This window comes from Musa acuminata, chromosome BXJ2-8, assembly GCF_036884655.1.
Source record: "Musa acuminata AAA Group cultivar baxijiao chromosome BXJ2-8, Cavendish_Baxijiao_AAA, whole genome shotgun sequence".
Lineage (NCBI taxonomy): Eukaryota > Viridiplantae > Streptophyta > Magnoliopsida > Zingiberales > Musaceae > Musa > Musa acuminata.
In genome coordinates, this window is record NC_088345.1 from 46579020 (window position 1) to 46605734 (window position 26715).

At 36.1% G+C, this 26715-nt stretch overlaps 1 protein-coding gene across 1 annotated transcript in view; it reads left to right on the forward strand.

Annotated features, from left to right (window-relative positions):
- Positions 1-3266: 3266 nt before the first annotated feature.
- The window catches only part of LOC135619744 (uncharacterized), a 40625-nt gene continuing 17176 nt past the window's right edge, over positions 3267-26715 (forward strand). The window contains exons 1-28 of the mRNA XM_065122030.1: positions 3267-3424; positions 3559-3637; positions 5020-5097; positions 5181-5261; positions 5752-5828; positions 5913-5967; positions 6047-6095; positions 6217-6354; positions 10894-10975; positions 12473-12551; positions 12631-12677; positions 12802-12996; positions 13723-13798; positions 16965-17045; positions 17150-17230; positions 19968-20044; positions 20169-20223; positions 20325-20373; positions 20689-20826; positions 21745-21826; positions 21993-22071; positions 24087-24133; positions 25032-25246; positions 25427-25514; positions 25693-25812; positions 26122-26240; positions 26333-26405; positions 26496-26615. Of these exons, the coding sequence (XP_064978102.1) occupies positions 3323-3424; positions 3559-3637; positions 5020-5097; positions 5181-5261; positions 5752-5828; positions 5913-5967; positions 6047-6095; positions 6217-6354; positions 10894-10975; positions 12473-12551; positions 12631-12677; positions 12802-12996; positions 13723-13798; positions 16965-17045; positions 17150-17230; positions 19968-20044; positions 20169-20223; positions 20325-20373; positions 20689-20826; positions 21745-21826; positions 21993-22071; positions 24087-24133; positions 25032-25246; positions 25427-25514; positions 25693-25812; positions 26122-26240; positions 26333-26405; positions 26496-26615 (2562 nt within the window). The 5' untranslated portion in view covers positions 3267-3322. The remainder of the gene's footprint in view (positions 3425-3558; positions 3638-5019; positions 5098-5180; positions 5262-5751; positions 5829-5912; positions 5968-6046; positions 6096-6216; positions 6355-10893; positions 10976-12472; positions 12552-12630; positions 12678-12801; positions 12997-13722; positions 13799-16964; positions 17046-17149; positions 17231-19967; positions 20045-20168; positions 20224-20324; positions 20374-20688; positions 20827-21744; positions 21827-21992; positions 22072-24086; positions 24134-25031; positions 25247-25426; positions 25515-25692; positions 25813-26121; positions 26241-26332; positions 26406-26495; positions 26616-26715) is intronic.

A 26715-nucleotide genomic window follows, 5' to 3' on the forward strand; every position in this document is an offset into this window, starting at 1 on the left:
TTTGTCCTTAGTGCTACCGAGGACAAGAAAGAAGCAGTAGGCTATTGAGGCCTAGTTCCTTAGGCGATCCTTGGTGCTGTCGAGGACAAGGCTGAGGCATTAGACTACTGAGGCCTGGTTTCTTGGGCTATTTTTAGCACTGTTGAGGACAAGGCGAAGGCGTTGGGCTGCTGAAGCCAGGTTTGCTGGACTGTCCTTAGCACAACTGAGGACGAGGTGGAGGCGCTAGACTGCTAAGGCTTAGTTCCTTAGGTTGTTCTTGGCGTTGCCAATGATGAGGTGGAGGCATAGGGCTACTAAAGCCTAGGTCCCTAGGTTGTCTCCAAGGTTGCCGAGGATGAGGCGAAGGCATCATTCTGTTAAAATTGGATACGTTCTTTCTCTTCTCGAGAGGACTTAGGATCGAAGGTATTTCCTCATATTCATAGAGGCCCCATATCAACTTACCATAATGAATCATATTATATTGGGTATTAGATTCCCATCCAACTACTAATGCCTCTTAGATTAGTGAGTCTCTACCAAATAATCTTTTATTTGGTCTTATTGGATCTCATCTATAGGATCTAATAATTCAGGGGTTTATTGGATATCCAATAAGATAGGGGCTCTAGCGGATATCTCATATCTGAATCTCTACTCATCGCAACACCTATCATATATGTGTGACCCTCTAAGCCTAATATCGAGCTGGCCATGAGTCATACATGTTAGAACTCCTTCTAGCTCAGTAGATTATTATCTTTATGATAATTCATTCGATTCATCGACTACGGACGTACTGGGCCACTACGTCACAGTCCCTATACGATATAGGAGAATCTAATCCTTGGGACATATTTATTCTCAATTATCGTATACCTATAGTCTCTGATCCATCTAATATCTCAGAGATTGTATACCGGCCATGGTATTATTAGACACATATGGTTTCTCCTCAAGTCTCGCTCTAATCAGATTCTCCTAGAGAACTCTTTATCTCTCAATCTCCTTAGTGTCCTCATACGAGCAACTATGAGACATGTTATCTCCATCGTATGGATAGGTATATAGTATACTAGTCTGTCTGATTATTTCGATGTCCCTCTTGAGTATTTATGATCGGGATTATTTATGATCTGTATTTAAAGGCGAATCGGTATCATTATCATGATCTCATCGATTTGATTCTCACTGCATAGATCTATGGACATCACAATATATATATTTTTATGCAACAAGCAATATAAAGTGATAAAATATTAAATAATATAATAAACAAAAAGAGTGTGTGTCATATCATACATGACATCACTCACATAATTGACTTACAAGGCACCTATAACTAGCAGTTCGACTATCCTTCTAGTGCCAAACTGATAGTTCATCGATATTGTCAAATGGTGAATCTATACAATTGGTTCATTACCGAAGGTGTATATTCATTCTTGTGTTCTCCTCCATGCTGAAGTGACAAACCATTGTAGGAGGTCCGCAAGGGAAGTGGTTTGTCGGGGCCGATCTAGCCTTGGAGCGATGAGACTGGGTAGAGGAACCGGGATCTGCTCGGTTGTGAGGTCCTCTCTTTAGACGGATAGATTGTCCTCCGGTTGAAGGGTTGTCTCGTGGCTACGAGGCTACATCCTGGTAGCGGAGTTGTCTTTTGATCGTCAATGATACTGCACAATAGGTCTATGTTGGGGGCTTCCTGGCTCAATCTCTTCGATGCTTAAGTCAGCGAAAGATGAAGGGGGAGGAAGACTAGTATCAATTGTGCAAATAAGAGAATAGAGAGGTTATTGCTTACTTCACTCCTCTTGGCGCTTAGCCTGGGGTGTAATTTTTATACTTGGGCACTGCATGATTCGAATATGTATTATCTTATATAGCAGAGGCATTAAGAAGGGTAACTTATTATCAATCATTAATGTAAATACATAATTATTTAGGACACGAAATGATACGGACGTAAATTAGCTAAGGTCTCTTACCCTACATAACAGAGCCTCTGTGACAAAGGTATTAAGAGAGAGACAGATAGATAGCTAGGAGGCTAGCTCATGCTGTTGATCACTGGTTTTTATGTTTTTATGTCTTTATTATCTGATATTTAAGGGGATAGGTTGGACTTTTTCACCTAGTATAAAATTCGAGTCATTTAAATTGGATTATTTTATAATCGAAATCGAAATGAGTTCGTAAATAAAATAAACATCACCCACGACAAGACACGTGCAACACTAACAGTGCCAAGAACAAGTGGCCACGTGACCAACACAGTACACATGCCTACCCGATCTTTCACTTGATAGAGTTAAATTACGTTTAACTCCTTTGTCTTATTCAAATCGGCTTTGCTAATCTATCTGAAAAACTACTCCCGACACGTTCGCATCACGTAGACGGTTTAAAGCGACAGAGACGGGTGTGCCGTATCCGGCAGGATTTACTAAACAAAGCTATCTGGCAACCGGCAGAATCGTGGACCCCACTCGTTATTTCGTGGGTCCATAATCATAATAGCTAACTTTTTAGCTCTTGGTTTCGGCAAGACAGCCGATCCGCCATCAACCGTATCAGTCATACACGCGATCCGGATCGGTGCGTGATATCTGGGCACCGAGTCAGCGGACGCGCTCCGTGGGCGCCACCGCGTTAAATAAAACAAAAAACTTCTACGTATCTCTCGATTTTAAAATGAATTAAGTTACCCTATAAAAATAGAAAAAGAAATATTTTACTCCTTAAAAAAATAAGAGCCGAAGATAGAATTGACAGCCATCAAATTAAAGAAACCAGAAAATCCATAAGCCATGTACTTTGATCTATATCAATGTTATTTAAATTCTAATTTTGTTATAGTCCAAATAATGAATTTTAATTATAATGATATTTGTTTTATTTTTTTGGGGTATATATATATATATATATATATATCTGTTAAACTAAGATATATGTATGATTGTGGCATGCATCGGTTCGCGAATTCGATGCATCCACTAAATCTGGCCCCGCGACTTTAGGAATGAGTCGACAGCAGAGGCCTTTTCTCCACCCATCTTCCAAGCGAGTATCTATTGGAAGAAAAACGCGGGGCACACACGGGACCCATCTGCTTACGCTGGTAACAAATCCGAGGGAAAATGTAAAGCCCTCGCGCCTCTTGGCCGGCACTGGCCACAGTAGCGGGGCCCACAAAGTCATTGGAGGATGGCCCACAAAATGGACAGTTGTGATTTCCCTCGATCATGACCATCCCCACGCCCCCCCTCCGTTCCCCCATTTAATTCGGCCCTCTCTCCAAATCTCGACGGAATTGGAGCTTTCATCATCATCGTCTGCGATGGCGTCTTCGACCGTAGTTGGGTTCGTGGGGCTCGACGAGCTCAGCTTGGAGATCGCTTCCTTGCTCGTCAAATCCGGGTTTCGCCTTCAGGGATTCGAGGTCCTGACGCTATTTGTTTGCCTTAAGGATCTGTTACCACCACCAAGAACTTGTTCTTGACTTGATTTGTCTTGCTAAATGGCCCAACTTTGCCAGCTTTGGCTGTTTTATCAGTGATCGTTGCATGGTTGCAGGTGACCGAGTCCTCTCTGATGAATGGGTTCTTGGAGTTGGGTGGAGTGAAGTGCCGAAGTCCTATGGAGGCAGCAAGTGGCCAGTGCTTAAATCTTATTGGATTTTACTATAAATTTCGAGGCCTTATACTCTAGTTCTATTTATTCACTACGCTGGTTATGATAGCTAAATATGTGTGCTGGTTTTGCTACTTCTTGTTTTCAATAATTTTTCTGGCATCAAATGTGAAAATAAGATGCTGAGGTGTGAAGCATTTGAATTGGTGTATAAATATGGATCTGGAATTTGAAGCCCCAAGAGTTGGAGATATGGATGTGTGCTGTATTGGTATACCAACCCGTGCCATCCAGTAGCTGGAAAAAAAAATTAGAAAGGGAATACCAATTGATACCCAGTTATATGATATAGTATTGATCCGTGGTTATAGTGTTAAATACCAATTAGTATGTACCATTTTGACCGGCATTTGGAACTTTGTTTACGAGATTAAATGAGTATTTGACCCTCTATCTGAAATATTCGCTGCATAAAACCAAATGTTTTAGAAAATTATTATTGACAGTGACATGGCATAGTTCAATAATCTGTTGAGTGTTGACAATGACATGAAATCAGTGTGGCATTCACACTCCTGATGCACTGTATGGATGTCATATCATCACAATGTGGATGACACATCTAAGTGTGGGTTGCATTTTGGTGCCATGTGGTTGACACATGTCACACATCATCACTAACAATCTGATGTATATGGTCGTTTTGAGAAGGGGAATTGGGAAGGCCCCTTCTCAAATCACAAGAGGTGAATAAATTTTCCATAAAATAGAGCTAACTTGATGCACAAGGTGCAAAATATGGGGATTGAACCCCAGACTTTCTATAGGGAGACAAACACTTTACATTCCAAGAGTAGGGATAAGGTAAATGTGTGTATGATCTGTTGCATATATGAGGTCAGTATCATCTTCGACCATATTTTGGTTACTTAATCAAATAGGTTACAGTATTTCGTCCAGTTAAAGCTAACACCAGAATGGAGGCTATGACATGTTTACCTAGAAGGCTTCTGATTCTTTGAGGGGGCGAATGATATATGCAACTTTAGTAGGATAAATAAAGTATGTTAGAATTATGCTACTGTACACTCGATATTGCCCCTAATATATAAGTAAAGCAGTGCATTTGTTAAATTGATCAGTTTATTCTTTGCACTGGTTCAGTGAAGATTAAAAGAATAGCATAATGCTGGTACCCATGGCTCGTCACCCAATTGAAGTAGGACCAATATGTGCTCTGGTAAATAAAAATATGAGAATCCATGAGGCTGCATATTGAACTCTTAAGGTCTTATTTCTCTTTTAAGTATTTAAGATTCCAAAAAATTCTTTACATCTTGTTTTCGAGATCCCATTTTTCTTTTCATCATTAGTGGTTTGCTGAATTTCTTTTCTTTTGCATAGGTGCTACATTTGTGATTATTGTGGCCTCCGTGAATGAATTGCATGAGGTTCTCTATGGAGAGGAGGATGTAGCAAAAGGTTTATATATATGTTTCCCATTGTGGTTCTGAGCTTATTTCTTTTATTTATTATTTTCTTTTCAACTCTTTCATGTTTTGTAGGATTATACAAAGGTTCAGTCATTATCTTTCGATCAACATTGCCTCCAAGTCATACTCAGAAGATCGAGAAGTATCTCACAGGTCCAAAGAAATGAGATCTTGAAAGTTTCATTTATCTAGTGTACAGAGTACAGGCAACTTTGGTAGAGCATACTTGACAAAATATCTTCATTTTGATTTATGCTCTGGGTGGCTTCACACTCTAATGTGCATGATGGAACATTTGCCAAGTTCTCTCTAAATCCTAACCTATGAAAATTTTTCTAATCTTCAGTGTGCATGAGGTGTTGTTCTGCATGCATCTTGTTCTGTTTGATGTTTTCAAACATTTTATTAGATGTGTATCCTAAATAGACTTTTCTGTGCTTTTTAACAATTGTTGCTGTTATCACGCTGAGGATGTTACTTGATAGTAAATACTTGGGTGAGTTTTTGACTGAAATAAAATTGTAATGGTGATTTTGTAAAGAACTGTGAATTAGAAGGATCATCTTCTACTATAGTTATGATTCTGTTTTTGTTCAAAATTTAAAGATGCTATCTGTTACTAATTAGCTGTTCTTTTGTGCAGAGGAGGTAGGAGATGTGGCTTTTGTTGATGCACACATTTTTCGTGGAGTTTCTGAGGAGATGAATGGAAAAATTATTGTGAGCTATATGCATGGCATTTAATATGTTAAACGCTTTTATCCAATATGTTAAATGAGGTTATTGACATTCAGCTATTTCTAGATTGTTGCATCTGGACGTGGAAGTACAAATGAAAAAATTCAACCTTTCTTCTCAGGTGAAATATATGACTAACATAATTCCTCATTCATTATCATACTTTTTTCAAGATATCTGACTATGTGTCACCTGAACAGCTATTAGCAAGAAGGTCTATTTTTGTCATGATGAAATTGGTACTGGAAGGTAAGTGCTTTTCTTGTGGTTTCTTTTTCCAGGGCTGTAATAAGCAAATTCTTCATGTGTATTTTATCTTGTCTTTTTGGTTTAGTTATTGACTGTCTTGTTTATCCACATTCTTTTGTAGTAAGATTTGGGCTGTGAATAGTCTTCTAGAAGGCATTCATCTTGTTGCTTCTGTGGAAGCCATATATCTTGGAGTTAGAGCAGGACTTCATCCAATGGTTCTCTATGACATAATTTCAAATGCTGCTGGAAGTTCATGGTAGTTACACTATATTTAAAGCCATGTTTTTTCTTGTTAAGTAAATTGGTCTTCTTTCACTTTCTGATGTAGTTTTGTGTATCTGGTCTTGCATCCTCTCTTTGGTGCATTGTATACTCTTCCATCGTCCCTACTTATACCCTGGGTTCTAAGATATACGTGCTATGCTGCAGGGATACTCTATATTCTGTGTCAACCCATATAGAGTCCACATTTGTGGATGCTGGCATGCTATATGCAGCCAGGTTTATTATTTTCCATTGCATTTCATTTTTTTCTTCCATGATTGTGCATGTGTTTTCATGGGGTGCAGCTGTGCCTCCAATACCCTTAACTTTACCGCAAAGTACCCATGATGACACATTACAATGTGGTAATTTGGTTATAAACTTAAAACTTAAAAGGAACATTAGAAAGCAGAAGATTCTGATAATTGGACACAGAACTGACCAAGGTGCTTATATTCAAGGCCATTTGAACATGGTTTGCAGAACACATTGTGCCTGCATGCAAAGAATGGCACTGCTTGTATTTAAACACCTTAATCGGACACGTGTGATCAACTATCCTATTTAGTACTGTACTGTTTCTGCTTAATAGTGTTGTTAATTTTGTTGCTATGGAAGTTACTGCTTGTTGAATTTAAGAGAACAATTACCTGATAGGCAGATATGCTAAAATGATGAACATACACAAAGTATGACTGAGTTTTTCTTGGTATGTTCTGTCTGTTTCCATGATGACATATTAGTAACCTAATATTTAACCTAAACCATGGATGCTGACTGGCTTGTGTTATGCAGAGAAGGCATAGGGCATTGCATGTGCTATGCTAACATGTAAAAAATTGGTGGCTTATCCCAAATTTTATGGCTTATCAGTGAAATCTGTGTAGTTTTGGAGGTCAATTAAGTTTGTTGTAAGCAATCAATTATTTTTTGATAAAGTCTTACAGGTCCTAGAAGATCTAAGAATCCTAGTTTAAAGGGTATTATGTCAGTCGATCTAATCTGCAAGGGGTATTTGCCTTTAAAGGGGATCATTTTGTGCTAGGTGCTATAGTTCATCATCATATGACATTTGAGTCATTGAAAACAATATTTCTTGGTGTTAATTTAAGTAGTTCCATGTCATGACTAGATGACAAATTTGTTTGGTGTATAAAACTAGATGGGTCAATTTCTAAAAGCTTGTCCTAAACCATTTTGGGTGATACATGATTAAGAGCCTCTTCAATCAGGTTATTTGGATATTAGGTAACAATTGGTTGGGGATCTATCCTACCTAAAAAGTTGATTGGTGCACCTAGTAAGAATGACTACTTGTGAACCATGCAACTGGCTTGTCATAGTGTGGAGCCACCATTGTGGTGCTATCAGTTACACGTGTCACCAACTAGGGAATAATTTTAGACTAGTTTGACGAGGACACTAAGCATTTGAAAAAGGAGATTGTAGTGGCCCAAATACTTGGTTCGATAGCCTATCGACATATGAATCAAGGTAAACCAGGTGGTTTGCTTGGTATAAGGCATGTATGACTTACTACAAAGTTTGTACTACCCATTAGGCCTTATATAGGGACTTTACTAAGTACAGGTCTTGTATCGAGTAGCAACTTGTTTTTATGTTTTAGTTTTTTTCTTCCTTTTTCTGAAATTCATTATGTATTAGCAAACATGGTCCAAGCCAAGGATTGAAATTTCATGCTGTACCGGAGTTTCGAGATTCACTCGGTACGATACTGTATATCGAGCGGTATATTTCGGTATACCGCTCGGTATATATATATATATATACATATATATAACCGTTTTTGCCAACATCACCTCTTTTCTCCCCGCACGGATGAGGAGAAGTCGTTGACAGATGAGAAGAGGGAGAGCGGCGCTAACTCCAGGTTCTCCTCTTCTTCTCCCTTTACTTTCTTCCCTTGGTTAATACCACTCTTCTCCTCTTCTTTCTTCTCCCTTGGTCACTGCCTGGGGCGGAAACAGCCCCAATCACCTTTATATATATATATGATTGTTTTCGTTGACATCGCCTCTCTTCTCCTTGCGATCCTGAGGATTCTTCTCCCCCACGGATGAGGAGAAGTCGTCGACAGATGAGGAAGGAGAACAGCGTCGACTCCAGGTTCTCTTCTTCTCCCTTTTCTTTCTTCCCTTGGTTAATACCACTCTTCTCCTCTTCTTTCTTCTCCCTCGGTCACTGCCCGAGGTGGAAACAATCCCAATCGACGGTACCGCCCGAGGTGAAAACAACCCTGATCGACAGTACCGCCCGGTACAAGCGGTATCATTCGAAATTAAAAACCTTGGTCCAAGCTAGCTCGGACTGTACAGGTCCGAAAGCCCAATTAAAAACCATAGTTGGGACTATTATTGGTAGCTTAAGCATATTCGTTGACATAATTAAGACCAAGGTTCGCCATGCTACCCGAAATGGTGTAGTACGGGCAATACGTATTATTCCGACAGGGAATCGACACACAGACCACCTTATACCGAGTGGTCTATTGTTGGGTACCTATATCACTCGATATGGGGTATGTACTAGGCAGAATGATCGAAATCTGATTGTTACTAACCTGCATCGGGTAGTAATGGTTGGATTTCAATCGATACCGAATAAGGGCTAAGATTGCCTTGTTTTAAGTGGTCTATCCGATCGTTTGAACCAAAAGAAAGGATTTTTAAACCTTTCCTCCCCCTCTTTCACTCTTTCAAACTCTTATACTTTCTCAAACTCTTTCTCACTCACATTTGGGCTTGCGACAATGAGGAGTCGCCACAATGAGGAAGGAATAGTGGCACATATCTCTCAAAGTTCCACACCCAATTTTGTGATTGTTGGGTGTCTATGGTTCCTCGAGTAGTTTGACTCGATGTTGTTCAGCTTTGGCGGCCACGTTCTGACCGAGGGGATCTTTCTTTTGCTAGAGATGTTGTCCTCTTCACACCAATGAAAGAGAACAAGAAGTGAGCCACAAAGCTACTCCTCAAAGCCAGAATGTGCTACAAAACTGCTCCTAAGAGCTAAAAAAAATATATGCCACTATTCCTTCCTAATTTAAAATATTTTTGATGAAATTATACTATATTTATATTTAGTTCCAACTTAACCCTAATCTAAGGTTTTTTTTTCTATTTTTAAGGTAATTTCGGATGGTTTTTTTTTAATTTTTTTTCTGGCTGTCGGTAAGCACCATCGTGCTGGCACTCAACACACCAGCACGGGGCGGCATGTGCCATGTCGGCCAGCGGCCGACACACTGGCTCAAACTGGTAAGTTGAAGCTTGATTAAGACTAATTTAGTTCTCAAGTTTTCCTTTATCTTCTGCCATTTTCTTGTAATTTTTTGTTTCTTACTCCTTTCCTGAACTATTTAAATGCTGCTTCAATGTACTACAAAGGATATCTTGCACTCTATATATTGGACTACCTCTTGGTTCATGCCATTTAGGAAAGATGGTACATGGAAAGGGAGCTTCAGTTGAAACACTACTTTTGTGGTTGCCTACCATTACACTTGTAGGCTATTGAAGAGGCCGCATATGATATATAATTAATTTTTTTTCTTGGTACACTGATGAAAATCTGTATTTTCCTTTTTTTTTTTGAAAAATTAGTTTCAGATCGGCTTGATCTAATTAGGGATGTGTATTCTCTAAAGGAATCAATCCAATTGACAACTAGAACCAAAGTGATACATTTGATTTCATTTGGTTCTTTCTCTATTGTGATATATTTATATTAAAGAGCTGAAAAAAATGAGAAAAATAACTAAAAATTGAAGTCCATTTCAGTTGGGAACAACCATCTCAAATTTATTAAACTAATTACTATATGCTTATATATATGAAAACAATAAAATTCATTCTTACATATAGTTCGTAACCATGTTCTTAAATGATAAAAGGAATGTCAATGGCGGGTTAAGATCCATATTGCTGACCCCAAATAGGTTGTGACTTTACAGCTTGTTGTTGTTTTAAACAGTGTACATAAAAGCATAATCGAAATGCATTTTCTCGATATGAAATACAATATTCTTTTTGTAATTTACTGTTATAAATATTATAGTATCTCTAAATTATAATTTTGAAACCACACATAAATATTATAGTATTTACTGGAGTTGGACATGCCTAAAATAGTATGCCTAGGGAAAAAGAGATTTTAGAGTGTGTGTTTTTTTTTTAAATATATACACAGTTGGAAATGAAGCATTTGATGCAGAATTTAAGATATCATCTATATATTCTTATGTAACAATAACTTTTGATAAGTAGGGTTACTAACTACAAATTACAAAGCACTAATTAGGTGTCTCTTATCACTAATATGGTTTTAGCTTAAATAATAATGTTTTAGGCTTATACTACAATAATGTTTTTTCACTATACTGCATTGAGACTAAGATTTATAAATTGTCATGGCCGAGCAACTTGTAATATAATACTATAATAATTTTAGTATTTTACATTTCATCTATGCCAATCTGCAGTAATTTCACTAGTGGATTTTGTGTTTGCAGGATCTTTGTAGATATAATCCCCAAATTGTTGAGTGCTGACCAATTACTCACATATTATTTGAATAATTTGGTGAAAGATACTGTGAGGATCTCAACCTGTTTACTGTCTCTTTTTGCATCATATTTTATTTTAACTCTCACTAGTTATTTGGAATTTTTCTAAAAAATTAAGATATCATATGCATGGGTTGCAAAATCTGTACTGCTGAATAGATAACACTCAAATGTGTAATGAAATCATAGTTATTTGTGTGCATAAGCGATAATATAGGCATAAACTTTTGCTTCTTGGAATTATTATGTATTCCTATGAATTTATGATTGCGAGGCCCTTATCTGGCTTGTATAGTTTTTTATTTGTCTAGTTGATATCTGACTAACTAAAGGTATCGATGTGCTTGTGTAAATTATTGCAAGGAACATGCCATGACACTAAGTAATGCTGTTTAGCATGGCTGTTCAAACCATGCTAGTTAACATGGTTGTTGCAGTCGAATGGTAGTGATGCAAATTTTCCATTTTCCATTTGACAAATAATAAAGCTGTGGCCTTGCTGGCTTGTGGCTATGATTTTGAAGTATCAAGCATGCTAATTCTAACATAGCTTGATAAAATGGGCAAATTCAGGGCATGAGGCTACTACCTATCTGGGATGTTTTTGAATTACTCCATGATGTTTCTGAGTGATTTGTGCTTTGCATTTACATATATGATATAACAACCTTGGGTTTACTGCTAAAGAATCTGTGTGCGTTCACAGTGACTACTTGTGAAAGAGGAAAAAGCCAAGCAGTAAAAATAAGTGTGTATATCATACTTTATCTCAATTGAAGAGAATGATGTAGCTTGGATATTCTGATTATAAATATGGATTTAAACTCACTAAAGTTGAAGATGAATTAAATTTCACACTTTAGACATAGTTTTATTTGGGAGGTTGTCGTAAGAATGAGACTTATGACTTTTGATGTAGTGCATTAATAAAATAATATGGCAGCAATGGATTACAAAATAATTATAATTTCAAGTTTCGAGACATTGTCATGCCAAATCATGTTGTAAGAAACTAAGAATACTATTTGTTTCTCAAACCCAAAAGTGATTGCCGTATGGAACTAACTTCCATTTTTTTAATACAATGTCGTTTTTTATTGGAAGGAATTTGAATTATGTAATTTTATTTATTTTTTAGGGTTCTTTTTTGCAAAATATTGTAAAGTAACTGTATCTGCAGATAGAAGAATTCTTGTTAATTATTAGGGTAATGATCATTTATAGCCTAATGCTAGGGATACAGCTTACCTTATTCTTGATTTTTTTTTTTTGCATATTCATATTTCATTTGATTTGAACTCCATATCAATCTTTTGTTGTTGGGATAGAAGATTCAAAAATAACATTAAGATGCTTTATGAGGTTTGAACTCTGTAATATATTGTCTAATGATTGTAAAACCTCTAAAATGGAAGTTTTGATATTGGTGTTTTCATTTTTTGTCTGCTATCTTCATGTTTACCATGATAGACAGTGACCTGTATGGTTTGGGTTAATTTGTTCTTATTCTTTGAAATAAATATAGGGTCTTGTGATGGGCATGGCGAAATCCGTTACCTTTCCTCTTCCATTACTATCTGTGGCGCATCAACACTTAATACATGGTATTAAAGGAAGTAACAGTATTTTCTCAGTGCCTCATGTACACTGACTCTTGCTTTCTTTGCCATGAATTATATATAGGCTCTTCATGTAAAAATGGAGATGATGCTTCTGCTGCACCATTGAAGGTCATTCTATTCTTTGTGTTCAATCGATAAACTGTTTAAGTTTAGCTCAAGGGTTTTTTGCATGTGATGCTCATAACTTATTGTTCATCTGATTCTATAAAGCTCAAATTCTATTCTTGCTCAGACATGGGAACAAATATATGGAGTAGATATCCAGGATGCAGCTAACAAGAAGTCCTATATCCCAGGGCAACTCGCTGATGAACTTGTTCCAACATCAAAGGCAGTGAATAAAATTGGTTTTATAGGCCTTGGAGCAATGGGATTTGGTATGGCGGCCCATTTGTTAAGATCAAACTTTCATGTTATTGCCTATGATGTAAGGATTCTATTGATTTTGAACATTTAACATTTTATTAATAATTAGTTTATTCCTATGTTTTGAGCAAATTTTTCATGCTGCTAGAACTTCAAGTATGTACATCTGAATTGGTTGTTTCTGAATCAGAGTACATCGTTTTAATTATATTTCCTGGTAAATTGTATTTGTTCCATATAATGAGATGTCTCTCTAGAAGTGGGAGGGAAACTTTCATATTGTGTATTGTCTTATCCTTTGTGTTTTTCTGGATGAAGGTAATGTGATGAAGTTGTCTGTGTCAGTTAGATACTTGGATCTACTGTAATTAGCAAATTTTAGATTTTTTTTGGCAACACCAAAGTTCTTATTCGCATAGCTAGATTGGTGTTTCGGACTGTTGAAAATCGATCATGATATGAATGTACCACAAATAGACAATTGGCTGTTCTTTTTTGTGAGTTTTCTGAATGTTTTGTGCTATACTCATGATATAGTTACTATTACTTTTGTAAATAAAAGAAGACATGCAAAAGGTTCACATTGTACTATCTGCTAGCTTATACATCGTTGGTTATGCTCATTTAAAGTGATTCATTTTACTGTCTCTCTGTGTGGACAATGCAGATCAGCTGCCGGACGTAAATCCATGAATGTTCTTGCAATTCAATAAGTTTTCATCATTTGTATAAGCTATCCTCATAGATCTTTCTAATAATTGGTTTTAATTTTCTGTTTGTAAATTAGGTATACAAGCCAACATTATCCCGGTTTGCAGAATTAGGTGGCACCACCGGTGATTCTCCATTGGAAGTATCAAAGGGTATTTTTGATATCTGCATCATATGTAAATCCAATATTGGAATGTATAGATTACCTAGATCTTAGATGCCTTTTATTACATTGTTGTCTTATTTTTCTATGTTCAGCTGTCTTTGAGAGAATCAATTTCCTAGACTTTTTTGAGCCTATAATTTCCAATAATATCAATTATGTTTAGTTGTTCAATTGCAAAGGATTCTCTCACCAAAAAAAAGAAAAGAAAAAATCTTACATATTAAATGTTGTGTTTCAAGTTGCTATGCTGTAGTTCAACTCCAATATTTAATTGTTTAGTTGTTCAACTCCAATAATATCAATTATGTTTAGTTGTTTAATTGCAAGGATTCTCTCACCAAAAAGAATTCTTACATCTTAAGTGTTGTTTTTCAAGTTGCTTTGCCGTAGTTCAACGCCAACATTTAATTTTTGACACAACCCACTGGATCTTGCAAATTTGCTAATCTATTTTTTACCTTATACTCTTTTGGAATTGGAGCTACGAGTTACCAGAATTCATTTGGTCAGCCAAAACGATATTTGTGTGGTTTTGTGAACATTGATTACTTTTATGAACCGAGGCTTAGTTTGGTGAAACTTCTTCAACGTTTATACTATTCATGCCATGTTCTATTTTTCAGTTAGATGGGTCCATACCATGCAATACAAATCGATCCGATGGCGTGTCGGGTTGGCGACATGGATATGGCATGTGTTTCCAAAATATCGTGTACCAATGATTGAAATATCGTACCGTACCGATGTTTCGAGCATAGCTCGGTATAGTACGATACCATGTACCAATATGCTACTGAGCTCCTGAGGCATATATTAGTGAATGTCAGAGCTTCTACTTTCACTACTGATCTGCTGCTCTGTATCATACTGTTGCTCAGAGAAGGATGATCAACTATCACCGTACTGTTGTTGCCCGTATGATTCTCCATAATACGATGGCTGTGAATACGATGAGCTTCTTTCTGTGTCTCCATCATGTAGGCTCTGTCGCATCTGCTCAAATTCATCCACTATCTTCCCCTTCCTTCATAAACTTGACCAGTACCTTGTCGAGTTTCATGATCTGAATCTTGGGTGACATGTGTAAAATATTGCTCCTTGGTCTATACACCACCCTCAAGTTGTTTAGACGAGACTAATGACTGCCCAACATCGCTGCCATCATCCGTCGAGGCATTGCTGTCCGTGTCACTGTCATGTGTTTGGACCGAGCGAGTTGTTGAATGTGATTGTGAAGGTGTCTCGTCGCCCGACTCGATTCTTTCCAACAATGCGATTGATGCTACTGCCTTCCCCTTTGCTTTTGCGGATTGGGCGGACGACTGTGACTGTTGGGTGTCTGTAGTTCCTCGAGTAATTTGACTCGATGTTATTTGACTCCTACCACGTTGTGATCGAGAGGGATTTTCTAATCATACTATTAAAGATCTTAATTACTCTCAAATTAAAGAAAGAGAATACATACCTCTTGATTAAAAAGTTCTTCCTCTTAATCTTTCTAAATTAGCCTCAATTCAATTCACAAATCGTTGTTATGTAGAGTTTAGAAGAGCATAAATGTGAGAAAAAAAAAGTTTGAGATAGTTTAAGAGAGTATGAGAATGAAATGAAGTGAAATAGGGGAGAAGGAGAGTTTAAAAACCTATGAGAAAGGGCTCCAACAGTCAATTTGACTGTTGAAACACTGTTACCAAGCTGTAATGGTCGAAATCGATCGTTACCGAGCTATGTCAGGCGGTAACGATCGAAATTTGATATAACTCCGTATCGTTCGATACGGGGCGCTTTTAAGCGTTCCACCCGGTAGCGGGCTGTCCGCGTACCGGTACGCTGTCGGATCAGTATATTTCGCCTGTACCAGGCGGTATTATTCGAAACTGTATACCTTGCTATGTACATTCAAATCTTAAAAAAAGATACGTGGTGCTGGTGCATGCTAGCATCTTCGTGTCTCAAGTATGCTGGGATATGATGATGGGCCCTATGCTCAAAAGTCAAAACATCAAACCATGATCCATGCACCAGTTTTGAGCAAAAAAGGAAGGGATCTATAGCCAACATAAGTCTAACTATAAGGCCTGTCATAGTCTTCGCTTTTTGGTTTAGACTTTAGAGACGTAAAATCTGAGAAGTAGAATTGGTGTTTACGCAATCCAGCTGGTAATTTAAAATTTTAAATTAAATAAACCTGTCTTCTAGCTTCTTTATGGGAGAAATATAGCATGCTACCTTCATTTGAGAACTAAGTCGTATTCTCAAATCAAGTTGCATAGCTCTTTCCCGGTGGTTGTGCTTTGCAAGGAACAATAGAACACAAACCTTTCTAAATCAATGTATTCTAGCTTGTTTTCCTTAAGTGTTCCTTCATTTCTCTGGATGTAGTAATCACCATATACATACCAGATCTGCAAATCATTCATCCATCTTAACAAAATAGCCTTTTGGGTAAGCAAATACAAAATTCTTGTTCCCTGAATGAGATATTTTGGCCAAAATGTATGATTTGGTCTTAAATCATTACCAAGAGAATATTTTCTTTCACTCCTACATACATGAGAAATATAATACTATCTTCATGCAAGTTTTTTGCATTTAGAGACATCTTGGCCAAATTTTCTAATTTAACTAGTTTCATAAGATATGCTCATTGGGATTAGAAAACAGGTTACAATAAATTTTAGTTGATAATTCATAATAGTTCATTCGACTTGGAGTTAATAGTATCTCAACTTTCTCTGCTTTGTTAAAATGCAAAGAAAGGTGGTTAATAAAACACATTTATAGAGCATGACAGGAGGTTTGCATTATTCATATAGTCTTGGAATATTTTAACTGAAGTGATAATCTAATCAATGTAAGAGATAAAACTCATAGAGTAAATTGTTTGTTTTAGAATTTTATAAGTTGATAACTTGGCATAACTGGTGCAATAGGTGTCTTTACTGAGAAAACTGAAAACAATTCTTCTGGTCAGAAATTGAATGTTCTAAATATTTCTGGAAGTCTTTGTTCCCATTGAATCATTTATATCCACATAACTCATAAGTAATTTGTTTGTTGTCATATAAGGTGGCATGTTCCTTGTCTTTTTTTGGATAGTACAATTATAGTACTAGAAAGCTTCATTTATTTGATTACCTTGTATGTCTCAGATGTAGAAGTGCTTATAATCATGGTTGCTAATGAATCACAAGCTGAAAATGTATTGTATGGAAATGACGGTTCTCTTTCAGGTAATTCCTGTTGGCAAAGAAGTATAACTTATACTAGAACAAAGATCATTTATTTCACATGTGAATGGAGCTTTTGGAGATTATTAATTATGTTTTATTTTCAGCACTTCCTTCTGGAGCAACCATTATTGTTTCTTCGACGGTCTCCCCTGGGTTCCTGATTGGTCTTGAACAACGCTTAAAAGGTGGGCCTTATTAGAGATGTCTTATTAAATTGTGACAGAAATAAGAAAAAGAATGAAGATATGTCTATTTATGCACTTTTTATAATCTAATCAATGTAGTTTGTGGCTCAAACTGATGGACTTTTAGTTACAACTTACAGTTTGTAAATCTTCTGAAAGTAGAAATTGTTTCAGTTTCAAGTTAAACTTCTGAAAACTGTGACTTTTCTTCAGTGTATATTTTTATCCTTCTGATTGATTTGTTATTTTGGCTTGTTAAATGGCCCAAATGCCCTTCCCGACCAAACACTATTCTGGAGGTGTATTTAAGTATTTTGTTCCAAAAGTTAATATAGTTACTCATAGCTTGGAGGATATTTTGTAATACAACTATGAATACTTCCATCTTTCCAATCTTCACGATACAAATCCAATTTCTCTTCTTTAGGTCTATTTTTTCTCTACTCTGTTGTCTATTTGTCACAAGTCCTTGACATTGGGTTGAAATATGTGTTTCTGAAGAGAAAATGACTTTATGATATAGCATCAAAATCTCATTGGACCGTGGATATACTTATATACATATTCAATCGAATATTGAACATGATATAATCAATCAATTCCCGACTTTGTTTTCCCCTATTTTTCTCTATAATTGAGTAAGTTCTTTTATATTGACACTTTGTTTGCTTTCAGCAAACTTTGATATTTGTTGATGACTTGATATACAATGAAAAAGTTGTTGAATGTGAATCATGGGTTGACAATATTCTCCATGTGATCCTAACAGCTTGACACATGGTATGTAGGAGACAAACAAGTTGTTGAACGTGAATCACGTGTTAACAATATTGACACTTTGTTAGTTTGTTTGCCTTCAGCAAACTTCGATATTTGTTGATGACTTGATATATAATGAAAAAGTTGTTGAATGTGAATCACGTGTTGGCAATATTCTCCATCTGGTCCTAACAGCTTGACACTTGGTATGTAGAGACAATGACTAATGAAATGTGGTAAAATTAGGGATATTTCAGACTGCACCATCTTCTCACTTGTGCTGATACTTTTGCATCTACCCCTAACATCCTTTTAAAATTATTATTTATTTATTTATATATAATTTGTTTTTCTTATGTTATAATTTTTATATGTACTCACATACATAAATTTATAATAAATAAAAACTGTTGCAAACATTAAAAATTAAAATTAGAAAAGAATCAAAAGTTTAAGTGGTTCATTGGCCAGCATGGGTTGGCATGTCTCTCTTTGAGGGCCTAACCTATAATATTTCTAGCTTGACTCTCTGTTTCAACCCATATCATTACATAACTACTAGCTCTCCCAAAAATTTGTAGCACAACAAATTTCATAGCCATCCTGTTCCTCTATACTTCAATAGATGTTGGTGAATGGGAGACCTATAGAACTAAGAACTCAGAAGAGAAGCTTCTAGACATCAGCTAGTTGGAGAATATATGGACATTTTCAATTCATTTTAAATAGAAAGTCAGAAAGTGTACTCCATCCTTGGTAGCAAGGCATAGAAATACTCAACTGTTAGAGGGCAAATAGATTGTCAAATAATTTTGTTTAAACTCCAAAAATTATATTGACCATTTCAGATTCTTGAAGATATTGTCCCCAGACAACTTTAAGATAGAACGAAGGAATAGAAAAGTAGTTATCTTTCTTAAATTTTTCACTAAAGTTTGTTAAATCCCCTCAATAGAAGATGCAAGGTTCACAATGTCATTGATTGATACTTTACTGATCGAGGCTCGGACCGATATGATATTAATTCTTATCCGTGTACCAACACTCGATAGCCAACAAATATTGAGTTTTGGAATATTAAAAAACATTGAAAAAACAAAAAGAAACATTGGTATAGAGCAGCCCTGTACGATCCTAAACCAGGCATACCATCCACTTTACCTAGTGCTCATACCAGAAAGTTATAGGCCTAATAAAATACCGTTTGTAAGTTATTGGACCGATAAATACTGCTCATATTGTACCATTTTGGGTGGAAACCTTGAGAAGACTTTTATAAAGTAGGACGGAAATGAAAATTAACTGAGGAGCATCCAAGGGTCAGTAATATCCCAATATGGCTCCATAAGCCATACACATAATGTTGTAGCATAGTCATAGTGGAAAAATTAGGTCTGGAGCAAGCCTAGAAAATGATTAAGAAATGCATTGAAAGAGACAACATACATTGATCCATTAAGGAATCTTTGTGTTTGAATCCCTACTCATCCAATATGAATGGTTGTTACTGCTTGTTATTAATTTGATATGTGATGAGCATAACTCATCAACATTGTATGAGCTATGAAGGATAAAATTATTGCAGTGCACAGAGAATTATATGTATTAATTGCCATTTTGTGTTAGGTTCATAAGATTTATCATGTCAGCATCTTTGTAGTATGTTGTGTTTGTATACCATGCCTGGTTTAAGGCTTTATTGATTGTGCCACTTCACATGGAAAATAATTCAGGTCCATCGCATATTTAGGTGCTTCCATGATGCCTTTTTAGAGTTTAGAGATATTTTGAGCCTTAACCAACAGTAGTCGAGTCTCCCAATTTTTTAGCCTTACACCAGTAAGAACTTGATAATCTAAATGAATATGTTAGTCGACATCCTAAATTCCTAATAGTATTAAAAACCCTGGTTATTGTATTGTAGCCTTCAATCCATAATACTTTGTGCTTCCATTAAAAGGCTACATTTTTCTCATAGATGAAAACAAGGGTTTCAATTTGGTGGATGCACCAGTATCAGGTGGTGTTAAAAGGGCAGCTGAAGGAACACTCACGGTAAAATTTATTTCTTGTCTTCTTGAGGCCTTTATGTTAACTAAATTTCCTTCAAATGATGCATATCAGGAAATCCAAGTGCAAGTTTTTCTTATCTGTTGGTTTTCTCTTCTTAAATACTTAGATTATGGCTTCTGGCACTGATGATGCTCTTTCAAGCGCTGGTAATGTTCTTTCAGGTAATAATTCTTTGACTTGGTCAGTGTTAGAAAAAGAATCATTCTTTTTCTGTTTTGAAATAGTTGGAAGGATGCAGATACTTAACATGTATGTATTACAGCACTAAGCGAGAAGCTCTATGTCATCCAAGGTGGATGTGGAGCGGCAAGGTAATCGCATTCTAATTTGAAATGCATAGGAAAAGTTAGCTCAATAATTCAACATTTATCTCATTTATTTATAATTATTCCTCGAGAAAAGAGTTCTACTATATTAAACTTGAGAAATAAGTTCTTTTATATTAAAATTTTAAAATTGAGAAGGGATTCTGTTCTATCAAAAGTTATCTAGGGAATGTGAATAGCTTATTTTTCTGTCTTCTCGATTCTGTCATGCTGACAGCATAATATTTGTAGCCTAAAAAAGAACAGATTATTATCTTGAATCATGATAATAATCTTATTAACCTTTGCTTTTCTATCCAGTTCTGTTAAAATGGTTAATCAGTTGCTTGCTGGAGTTCATATAGCTGCATCAGCTGAAGCAATGGCATTTGGAGCTCGGCTGGGATTAAAAACCAGAGAACTATTTGAAATTATAATGCATGCAGGAGGTTATTCATGGTTTGTTCTTGCATTTTTTCTTTCCACTTATTTAGAAGTTTTCATTGAATTGAGTACATTACTTTTCTGCATAAGTGAAATAAAATGGGTCGATTGGGTTCTGCTTCCAATCACATATGGTAAGGAAAGGTCAACATAACTCTTTGTTTCTGCTTAACTTTCTCAGGAAATTTCATATTATAAATAATCAAAGATACTTTTTTGCTGGCATTTTTCAAAATTGGCTGGTATGGATCTAAATTATTTGGGATCATGTCACTCCGAAACTAAATCTAATTTCTATTTTTCTTCCTCACATAGTAGTCTTATTGCACAATCCTTGTTGGAGAGCTATCTCTTTCTTGCTTGATAATGATGAAACAGCTCCATTTCAATTTCCTGTTCTCACCATTGATATGCTGTGCCAACATCTACATTTTCACTACTATATTTTGATCATCAAATTGGTTCTTCTCCTCTTACATTGGCAACATTTTTTATTGGGATGGGGCTTTGGTTAGGTGATAAAAATGCTACTGATCAAGTATTAAAATTTCAGCTGCACTAAGTGTCAGCCCATTGTGAGAAAATGGAATGTCACATTTCATGCCACCAGTGCTAAAATTTCTTATGATGCTTTTGCCCCTATATTGGAGTTTTACCATTGTCATATTATTTAATTATTGAGGATGATGATGGTTTTACTGACTAGGATGTCTAATTTTGGGATTTTTTGAAATTTATAAAATAAATTATTGTCAGTACTTGATGAATATATGTTGTTCATAATTATTTCAAAATAAAATCACATAGTTTTATTTATTTTGTTGGTATATAATTGGATCGTCCTTTAAACTGATTTTGAGTTTTTATCTTTTATTAGATTATTATCCTTGTATCTCGTAGTAACTAAAATCATGCATCATTGATTCCTTTCAGGATGTTTGGGAATCGCGTCCCTCACATGTTAGAAAATGACTATACACCGTACTCTGCAGTTGATATCTTTGTGAAAGATCTCGTATGAATTCGTTTCTATTTTTTACTTATTCTTTTGTGAACTTCTATTTGTGGATGTAAAGTTTACTATGGTTTTACAGAAATGTCTGATTTGTTGATTTAAAATTGAATATGGTTTTACAGATACATCTGATTCTTTCTTTCCTGTTCTTGATTGATATTTGTAGGGAATTGTATTGAATGAAAGCTCCAGTCTTAAGATCCCACTTTATTTATCAAGTGTGGCCCACCAACTTTTTCTATCAGGTTAAGTTCATTTTCCTCAACATCCCACTTGGATGTGTTTTTCTTTGCTTTTTATTGTGCACCTTCGCTTCCTTTTAGTGAGATTTGTCGTACTATCCTCATCAAATCTACTTTGTGCAAACAAGTTCATATTTCAGCACTAGGATTTAACAGGAGATGTAAGGATCCATTTTCTTGTAGTAATTGGATGTCTTTTCAATATTTAGGTATCCCGTTATACTAAAAATACTTCTCGGTGACATTAAGCTAATCAGGGAACTCTTCAGGTTGAGATCAGTATTGTAACTCTGACAATTCAGTCTTGATATTGTCATTTGCATGGAGAAACTTCTCCATAGCATACACTTCCATAACTCATCTAAATGCTAAGAGGTTCACATCTTTGGATTTGTCACATGCATAATTATAACTTAGAACTTCTAGGGCGAGGAGTTCCTTGATGTTCAAGGAACATGGTATAATCTTCAGCCTATTTCATAGAGATTCAATTCCTTCAACCTTTTATCTTCTTATATCTAGTCATTCTTTCACAGCATTTCCCTTTACCTCTTCTACTTGTCATAAGAAGAGGAAAGTTGTCCAAGAGAATAATAAGGTTCTAATGTCAAATGATGTGGAACAAGGAGAGAAGAGGATAAGAAAACTTGGCATATGAAAATGATACCCTATTTTTGGTCTTAACTAAGAGCTCTATTGTAATTCATAGGTTGATATGGGTTAATTCAAATTTTGCCTCAGAAGCACCTCTCCCCCCTCCTCTTACAGGTTTCTACATGTTGAATATCTGAATTGCAAACAAGGCAATTAATTGACTTTATTTAGTAAGAAACAAAGTACATACTAGATGCCACATAACATCATTCACTCATGGTGCCTTGGAAATTTGGAACTTAGAACTTAGTTTTGAATTGGACTGTTTGGAACATAATGCTCAATAACTTGGTGACTTGAAACTTGAATATATTATATTTTAAATGTTGTCATTTATCCTAGTAACTATCCTTGTACAGCATCAGAAACACTATTTGGATTTTAGTCACCTCACTTTACCAGTATATTAGTATGTTTTCTTTGGATATATTAAAGCAGTTTACATGATATCTGTGTTTATCCTATATAGATGTTTCCCCAAACCACAAAACTAGGAATGAAATTGCAGAAATCCAGATTTTCATACCTTTTGCATTTGCAGACTTGGTATCAAAATTTCTAGTAGCTGGTGAATGATATTATGTGCTTGCCTCTCTGATCGCTGATAGGATGACTCCACATGGCAGCATGATCTGCAGTACCGAACTGTACCGCCCGGTATGGGCGGTACGTACTGGTCCAACAGGTTGCTGGTACGTGGACTGCCTGTTACCTATCTGAGTGCACTGTAGCACTGTACTCGGTACACCTGGGTGTACCGCTCGGTATACCGTACCATACCGGTACCGAGCCCAAGTCGAAACACCGGTACGGTACGATATTGCGAACCTTGCATGGCAGTCTCCTGTATGATCATGGACCCTCACGATGAAGATAAGGAAGGATCTCTCTTTCGCAGCCCCTTCTAAGGTGGCACTAATGGTTGGAAGAGACGGGAAAAGTGAGGAAAGAATAACTAATTTGTTTTGAGAGGAGGAACCTCACCTCCCACCTATTTATAATGATATGACTACGTCCTTTGTCAAAAGTCCTTATCAAATAATACTTTGGGAGTCCCCTTTTTACTTGGGTAGTTGGGGAACCTGGACGTGTCTGTCACGGGTGCTCAGGTCAGTTCCAAACCTGAAAGTCCAAAAATACCTTTTCATAAAGACAACCATTACTGATTTATACTGTTAATAACACAATAATATTGTTTGGTCCGCTTAGATTTTAGATGTTCAACATTCCAATTTATCAAAGTTATCTGGCATTATACTGTTCATTTCCTTTTGATCTAAGAGATTGGTGGCCGTACAGCACTATCCATGCCCCTCATTATTTGACCATTCAACTTTGATTCTATAAGCTATCTCTTGTTGCAGGTTCATCATCTGGTTGGGGTCGATGTGATGATGCTGCTGTTGTCAAGGTATAATTTTTTGGTGGTCTAAGTTCCATCTTATTTTCTTTTCTTTTTTATGTTTAGTTTCTTAACTTTACTAGATACATGAAAGCTTTAGCAGGACAATCAAAGAGCAGTTAATTACCATCAATGGAAAAAATAACTTCCATGTGATTTATGAGTGGTGCTACTCAAACTCTAATTGTTTTTAAATATTGTTTGTGGAGTTGACCATGGAAAAATTCGTTCTCCAATTCAATGGGGCTGAAGGCTGATTGAGATATTGGGTTGTCATACTGTGGACTAAACCTACCATCCCCTCAGATATGGTGGAAAAAGTTGTTTGACCTTCAGATAGAGAAGATTGAGAGATGAACTCACACTGCAACTTTTTGGGCCATCTGAAAGGAAAGCAATAACATAGTTTTTCATGGGTGCCTCTAACAACTAAAATGATCATTCCTAGCACACCCATCCTTGTTTCAAAGGATTCCAAGCATTTTTCAGCCTCTTCCAAATTGCAGATTTTGATGGTTTTGTGGATAAAGGATCAGCCCATTATGTAGTTACATTTTCTTCTCTTTTCTTTCTTCTTTTATATTTCTGTTGTGTATTCTACTTCCCTTAAATTTGTTCCATCTCCTTGTTGAAATAAGCCTGCAGCTGAACTTCTCCACTTTAATAAAAAAATCTGCAACCAAATAGATCTATTTTTCATTTGTGCAAGTATAGCTTGTTCAGGCCTCAACTCACTGATATTCAGAAATTTGTCTGAATTCCATGCTGCAATATGCTGAAATACTCACTGGTATTAAGTATTATGTTTTTAATGCATGAGTGTGTTCTTTCCTGTCTACATCTAGTGAAAGGAAAGTTTAGTTTCTAGGTTATGTTTTTGATCTGATGAAACCTTGTTCTTTGACAGGTATATGAAACATTAACTGGTGTTAGAATTGAAGACAAAAACCCTATTATCAGTAAAGTAGATATGTTCAAGTCTCTCTCACCAGAATGGCCCGGGAATCCATTGGAATATCTTAGTTCAATGGAATGTCAAAGTAAATCAAAAGTTTTAGTGGTCTTAGATGATGATCCGACTGGAACTCAAACTGTCCATGACATAGAAGTCTTGACAGAATGGTAAGATTTCCAGGCTATCATGTTACAATTAATCTCATGATTCTCAGATTCATTTCCTTCTTCAGATTTTGATGATTTGTCGTCAAGGATAATGAGTTATTGATAGAAACAAACATTGGTTATATTTTTGTTACACAAATTGTTGTTGGCCTTACTTTTTGTTGAATGTTGGAAATGTAGGAACATTGAGATGCTTGTTGAACAGTTCAGGAAAAGGCCTACATGTTTTTTCATTTTAACTAATTCACGATCTCTGACCACTGAGAAGGTATTGTTTGACAAAAACATTATGGTCTATATACCTAGTTTGCAACATTTTCAGTACTTCTATAGTTCTATACTTCTATTGATCAATCTCTTTGTTATCAAGTAATACATGCATCACTGATATGAAATTTAGGGTATCTTTCTTCTGAGAGTAATATCCTTCCTGTGACATTCCACAGGCTATTTTGTTGACCAAAAACATATGTAGAAATGTAGAAGCTGCAGCTCAAGCAGTGAAGGGCATTGATTTCACTATAGTACTAAGAGGTGATTCAACTCTTCGGGGTCACTTTCCTGAGGTAAGGCTTCAATTCTTCTTGTTTGTTTCACTGATAAAGTTCTAAAGTATGTATTTGTATGTGTTTTGCATTCGTGGAGATAAAACATAGAAGGCATATGTCATGTTGTGCCATTGTCGCACACCTGCGATATGATGGTAAACAGCACAGCATTATACAGGCAGTCTACAATATTTACCATGTGGATGAATTTTGACACTAGCACACACTATGCTCTGTTGTTCATTTTTTAAATTTTTTACTTTGGGCTAATCATGTACAATATGATAATAGTTCTCATATATTGTCTAAATCTGAGAATTTTTCCAGGAAGCTGATGCAGTAGTATCAGTACTAGGAGAGATGGATGCATGGATCATTTGTCCTTTCTTTCTACAAGGAGGACGTTACACTATTGATGATATCCATTATGTTGCAGATGCCGATAGGTATATCATGAATTTGCAAACTGGAATTGTAAATTCTAAAAATCATCACTGTATCCTACTCTCCTTCAGCCTCATCTTGGTCACATATGTAGGCTTGTTCCTGCTGGAGAGACTGAGTTTGCTAAAGATGCTGCATTTGGTTATAGATCTTCCAATCTTAGAGAGGTAAAGAAAGGAACTTTTCAACATTATTTTATCAACATAAAGTTTTGATAGAACGAAGGAGGTAAATTTGATTCTTCATATAAATAATAGTGGGTTGAAGAGAAAACAAAAGGACGAATTCCAGCCAACAATGTTTCATCAGTTTCTATTAACCTCTTGCGTAAAGGAGGGCCAGCTGCTATCTGTGAGCATCTTTGTAACCTGCAAAAGGTATAAAGAATATTAACATGCTGACTCATAAACTGTATTATTTGTTTTTGATATACTAGATCCTAATTCTTGGTTAGGAACATCTTTTCTAAGTGCATTT